General features: G+C 55.3%; 2 protein-coding genes across 4 annotated transcripts in view; one reads left to right on the top strand and one right to left on the bottom strand.

Annotated features, from left to right (window-relative positions):
* The window catches only part of Rangap1 (Ran GTPase activating protein 1), a 187,870-nt gene that overhangs the window by 68,073 nt on the left and 113,797 nt on the right, over positions 1 to 6,000 (bottom strand). The window lies entirely within an intron of this gene.
* The window catches only part of Zc3h7b (zinc finger CCCH-type containing 7B), a 53,072-nt gene that overhangs the window by 27,262 nt on the left and 19,810 nt on the right, over positions 1 to 6,000 (top strand). The window contains exons 5-10 of the mRNA XM_059247943.1: positions 1 to 53; positions 1,042 to 1,122; positions 2,102 to 2,158; positions 4,294 to 4,336; positions 4,746 to 4,939; positions 5,235 to 5,556. The exon at positions 1 to 53 is cut by the window's left edge and continues 106 nt beyond it. Of these exons, the coding sequence (XP_059103926.1) occupies positions 1 to 53; positions 1,042 to 1,122; positions 2,102 to 2,158; positions 4,294 to 4,336; positions 4,746 to 4,939; positions 5,235 to 5,556 (750 nt within the window). The remainder of the gene's footprint in view (positions 54 to 1,041; positions 1,123 to 2,101; positions 2,159 to 4,293; positions 4,337 to 4,745; positions 4,940 to 5,234; positions 5,557 to 6,000) is intronic.

The raw sequence follows: 6,000 nt of genomic DNA, 5'->3' as shown, positions 1-6,000 counted from the left end.
GCCACAAAGAGGCCTATGAATGCAGCAGCCGGTGCTCCCTCGCCCTTCCCCACGTGAGTCCTGTCTCTCATGCATCTGTCCTGGCCCTCCCGTGCTCCATCCTCCCGTGCTCCAAGCCACTCATAGTTTATGAGCTGGGATTGTGTGTCACCGTTGCTAAAACTGCATGTGAGTGTATAACATACCTCATCCTTGAACAACCCTGTGCTGTGAAACTGGTGCTCTTATCCCCGTTTTCAAGATGAAGAGACGGTGGTGTCGGGCTGTCACTGGGTGGGGAAGTGACAAAGAGAAATGATGTTGCTTGACACTCACATGTATGTCCTCCCTGCCCACCAGCATCTGTTCACTGAAACTGACACGTGCTTCACTCTGCCATTTGGTCACTTTTTAAGTATTTACTATATGGTATCCACACAGGCACCGATCAAGGCCTGCCCTCTGGTGACTCGGAAACAACCCTGGAGTCTAGGTCTGTTACCATCCCGAGCTCCAGTGTGACCTTGAACAAAGCACTTGCTTTTTTTCCACACATCAGCTCATGTCCATAAAATGTCCTACCTGGGCTGGGCGGTGGTGGCGCACGCCTTCAATCCCAGGACTCGGGAGGCAGAGCCAGGCGGATCTCTGTGAGTTTGAGGCCAGCCTGGGCTACAGAGCGAGTTCCAGAACAGGCTCCAAAGCTACAGAGAAACCCTGCCTCGAAAAAAACTAAAAAACAAAACAGGAAACAACATAGTTTGACTCCTAGCATCACTAGAAAATAAAAATTGCAGACAGCCCGGCACAGTGGGCTGTACCCGTAATCCCAGGAGTTCAAGGCCAGGCCGAGCAACACAGTGAGTCCCTGTCTCAGAGATAAGCTGGAAAAAGAAAAAAACATCTATTCCTTTACCCCTGACCCCCACTGTTCCTAGCATGTGACTTGGAAAGCCAGTGTCACCTCCCAGGGCCACACAGAGATGTCCAGGAGCCCAGCTCTGTGCACCGGGGCTGCCTAACCCACCTGTTGTATCTAACCCCGCGTCCTGCCTTCTGCAGGATGAAAATGTCACTCAGCTGGGTCAGGAGCTGGCGCAGAAGCTTGGGCTGCGGGTGCGGAAGGCGTATAAGAGACCCCAGGTAGGTGGGCGCTGGGGTGGGCATACAGAAGAGGGGTGTGACGGGAGGGGCCAGGCACTGGAGGGCCCCCGAGCGAGGCAGCAGAGCCTGGTAAGGACAGAGGGAATGGCAGCAGGTGACCTTTCTCCCTGCTGGCTGAAAGCCCTGGAATGAGCAGCAGGACCTTGGGGAAGAGGAAAGAACAGCCAAAGCTCCCAGTTCACCTTAGACACCAGCTGTTAAAACACCTCCCTTTAACCACCCTGGAGACGGCCCAAGTCGACCCTGGCGTCCTTCAGTTTCGCCTTCCCAAGCGCTCCCCTCACGGTGCCTGTCTGAATGTTCATGTCTGCTGGCCTCCTTCACATCCACATATGTCACCTGCCGCGTGTCTGGAAACAGCATGTCCCAGAACATATGGCTTCAGTTTTTCTGGCCTGACCTTGAACACGTTAGTGCAGGTTTCTACCAGCTGCCACATCCGGAAGACAGATAATTACGTCCACCTAAGGGGGCTCACGGGAGGACTAAAAAGATAACACAGGAGACGGTGCGGGCATGTCGCAGGAATGTGTGTGTTTAGATCCTCTGCCCAGGTCACAGTTGGAACTAAAAAAAAAAAATCCCGCCGGGCGGTGGTGGCGCATGCCTTTAATCCCAGCACTCGGGAGGCAGAGCCAGGTGGATCTCTGTGAGTTCGAGGCCAGCCTAGACTACCAAGTGAGTTCCAGGAAAGGCGCAAAGCTACACAGAGAAACCCTGTCTCGAAAAAACCAAAAAAAAAAAAAAAAAAAAAAAAAAAAAAAAAAAAAAAAAAAATCCCAACGTGACCCTGGGAGCCAGAGCCCGTGGCAGCGGCAGCCCCGTGGGTAGGGAGCATTGGGTGGCACCGAAGACCCCATAGCTGGTGTCAGGGTCTCTGTGCTGTCCTGGCTGGGTGGGATGCTTTGCCTGTGTCCACTGTCTTGATCTCTGTCCGCCTCTCCCCAATCTCTGGCAGGAATTGGAAACATTTTCTCTGCTTAGTAATGGCACCCCGGCTGGCCTGACGGATCAGGTAGGATGTGGCCCAGGACCCCAAATGTTCCCCCAACTTCATACCAACCTGTCTCTCTTCATTCAGTTCCAAGAGCTCTGGAGTCACCCATCGGGGTGACCCCAGGCAGTGGACCACGAAGGCCCCCAACCCCTACCACACTTTTCACCAACCTCTGTCTCCTTATCGGTACATTGAACCACGGCCACAGAGGTCAGGACTGTCACAGTTGTGGAGGTCTGTGAGAAGCCCAGGCAGAGTGGAATAGCCCACGGAGAGCTGGGGGAGCAGCTTAAGCCAGGTAGAGAGGGGACGAGATTCATAGGCCAGAGCAGCCTGAGCAGAGGCCTGTAGTCAGGAGAGGAAGGGATACCCTCTAGACCACTGGTATAGTTCCTCAGGGTTCAGGAGAGTCTGAGCATGCGCTGGGGGTCAGATTCTGCGAGCATCCTGTCTCTGAGGTAGCCACTCCACCCCTTCCCTCAGGGCTTTGGCTCTCTGAGGCCTTTATTGCAAAGTGAATGTTACTAGTAGGGGTTCTGCAAAAGGGCATGGAGAGAGAAGCCTGGACAGTGTGGGCAGCAGGAGGTCCTGGAGGTCACTCTGTCCCGCAGGGCCTAGTCCGCACTGATCGGGAGAATCACAGTTCTCCGTAGAGGCATTCATCCTGGGCTCCCTTGTTTCCCCCCAACTACTTCCTGTACACACTGTGGGAAAAGCAGCTCCTTGCTCAGCACGGTAGCCTTGGTCTGTGCAACTTATCTGTAGTGTACAAAAATCCTGGGGAACAGATGTACACGCACTCACTGTGTGATCTGTGGGCAGGCTCAGGGGTGGGGCTGGGAGAATGCCTGGTCCCAAGGAACGATAGAGCGGACAGGGTCAAGGCAGGCCTTAGTCACATAGCCCTACTCTGACCCAAGAATGGAAGCTGTGAGCGTCTCACAGAGTGAAGGCTGAAGCAGTGGGTGAGGCAGGGTGCTGGATGGATTGTGCTGTAATTACTTCGACTGCTGACCTTAGAGAGGGTGGCTAATGCTGAGTGTCTGGGCCTTCTCCACAGGAACATGAAGGAGACAGGCCATCCTGGGCCTCACAAGGTTCTGCTGGATGGTGGGAGCATCAGGGGAAAGAGGGAGTGTGTTCAGGGTTGAGAAATGACTTGTGTCCCTCGTGGCTGAAACAAGGCAGAGGAGTTCACTGGGGACCAAGAAGGGAGGCTGGTAAACCACTCACGCCAGCCTCCTGACAGCACACATTATACCCATGACAAGTCAGAGAACTGCTTCTGTGGCAGCCCCCTCTGTGCTTTTTCTCTGTAACAGTTCCACGCAGTGTGGCTCTGTATCCTTATTTTACAAACGAGGAAATAAGTCCAGATAGGGTGAGTGACGGCTACACCAGAGAGCAAGCTCCAGCCTTTCCCCCAGCCCAAAGGGTGCTCTCAGAATCTGACCCCAACAGGCGCAGCTGCGAAGTTCAGATTCTTCTGAACCCTCTGAGGAGGAACTCGGCCCGTGGCCTAGGGAATGGCTCTTCTGATTACTGGTCAGCTTGCTCCCTGACCATCTATGCAGTGGGGATTGGATCCCACCTCCGATAATACTCTCCTTGGAGGGAGGGAAGCTTCCTATGAGGCTGGGGGGCTGAATCTGGGAGAGGGAACACCCTTGTCTTTGAATTAGAAACTGTCTGTGAGGTGGAGGACTTGATAAATCCTTATCACAACCTTTAATCCCAGCACTCAGGAGGCAAAGACAGGTGGATCTCTGAGTTCAAGACCAGCTTCATGTCCATAGTGAATTTCAGGACAGCCAGGGCTACATAGTGAGACCCTTTCTCAAAGACAAAACAAAACAAAACAAAACAAAAAGCCCAAAACCCTTGCCTCAGGGTATGGCTAGGACTCCAGGAAAGGAAACGGAGATTCAGAGGTATACCCCTTCTCTGGGGCCACTGCTCCCCTGAAGTACACCTACTGGACTAGATTACTCTACATTTCTCCCAGCCCATGCCTGCCCAGACCCTGGCTGAAAAGCCCAGCTGCAAGTATGATAGGTGTTCATTCCTCAGTGAGTGGCCATTGGCTTAGCCATGTGGAAATGCACGGGGCCCTGTGGCCATTCCTTCCTACATCTTTCACTTCCTCTCCACAGGGAACTTCTAACGGATTGGGATCCATAGATGACATCGAAACAGGTACTGTCTCAGCTTTGGAGAGTGGGACACCTAAGGGGCTTCCTTGAGGCAGGACAGGAAGGGGCTCTTCCTCAGCTGGTCCCTTTCCTTCATCCATGCCTGCCCCTGTCGCGTACCACATCTCAGAGTCCTTTCCTTTCCTCTGATAAGTGCTCGAAGAAGGCACTGCTAGTCCAAGAGAGAGGAGACATTGCTGGGTATCTGAGTGGAGCCAGGGCCATCAGGACCCCCCAGCTCCAGGCTGCAGTCTTCCTTCCTGGACCACTTCTGGGCCACCGCCACTGGGGCAGGGACTAGAGAAAGCGGGTCCCCGTGGAACTGGGCAGGAAGGGAAGCTGTTGGCTTAGTGACTAGGTAACACTCCCACCACACAGGGCCCTTTCAGCTACTGAGCCCACCCCCTCCACAGACTGCTACGTGGACCTACGAGGCCCCCTGGCCCTGCTCCCCTCCCCTCCCACAATGCCCCTGTTCCCTCATGTCCTGGACCTACTGGCCCCCCTGGACGGCAGCAGCAGGACGCTCCCCAGCACGGAGGGCCTGGACGACTTCTCAGATGCGGATGTGTTTGGTCCAGAATTAGACACCCTCCTGGACTCTCTGGTGAGCCACGTTGCTGACTTCTTGTTCTGTCCCTGTAAGCCCGTCACTCACTTAGAAGCCCGTGGTCCCGTGAAGAGGCGAGGGAAGGCCCCATGTTCACATCACAGTTGGGAAAACGAGGGTCTTGCCAGAGTCTTCAGAACAGATTCCAGGAGGGACTGAGCAGAGCTGCAGTTCCTCAGCATTTAAGGCCAGGCAGGCTGTGGAGGAAACACTGGCTCCTGGAGTGCCCCACCCCCACAGGGTTGGCCGGTCACGTTCTCTTCTGACCCCCGGCTCTGTCCCCACTTTGCAGTCTCTGGTCCAGGGTGGCCTGCCTGGCAGTGGCGTGCCTAGTGAGTTGCCTCAGCTGATCCCTGTGTTTCCTGGTGGGACCCCACTGTTACCACCTGTGGTGGGTGGCTCCATCCCCGTGTCCAGCCCACTGCCTCCTGCCTCCTTTGGCCTTGTCATGGACCCCTCCAGGAAGCTGGCTGCTTCTGTGCTGGATGCCCTTGACCCTCCAGGGCCCACGCTGGACCCCCTGGATCTGTTACCGTACTCCGAGGCTCGGCTAGATGCCCTCGACAGCTTTGGGTCAGCCCGAGGCTCCCTGGACAAGCCTGACTCCTTCATAGGTGAGGCCTTGGTGGGTCCGCTCTCCCTCCGCTCCCTTGACAGTGCTGCTCCGTCTCTGATCTCCGCAGCTCCGGGCCTCCAGAGCGCATGCCCTTGTCCCCATCACTGTCCCGAGCAGTACACACTGTCCTATCCCTGCTCTGCTCAGCACTGTTGGAGACCGAGTCTCGGGCTGGGTATCTTCGTTCTAGATCAAACAGTAGAGCTGTGTTAGTGACTCCTTCTGGTGCCCTGCCCAGCCCTCCAGAGTCCTAACCCTCCAGACTCGGGTCCCATGGAGATAATCCTGATGTAAGGTCATGAGCTCCCTTAGCACTTCTCTGGGCTGGGAGCCAGAGACGTACACAATCGACCAGGCCTTGATAGGGTTGGCTTTTGGAGGTCAGAGATTGTCTAGGGCACTCATGACTGAGGGACCCATGGGATGGCAGCGGTAGAGAGGA

The sequence above is a fragment of the Peromyscus eremicus genome, chromosome 20 (assembly GCF_949786415.1).
Source record: "Peromyscus eremicus chromosome 20, PerEre_H2_v1, whole genome shotgun sequence".
Taxonomy (NCBI): domain Eukaryota; kingdom Metazoa; phylum Chordata; class Mammalia; order Rodentia; family Cricetidae; genus Peromyscus; species Peromyscus eremicus.
Note: the sequence above shows the minus strand (reverse complement) of the source record. Positions and strands in the feature narration are given on the sequence as shown.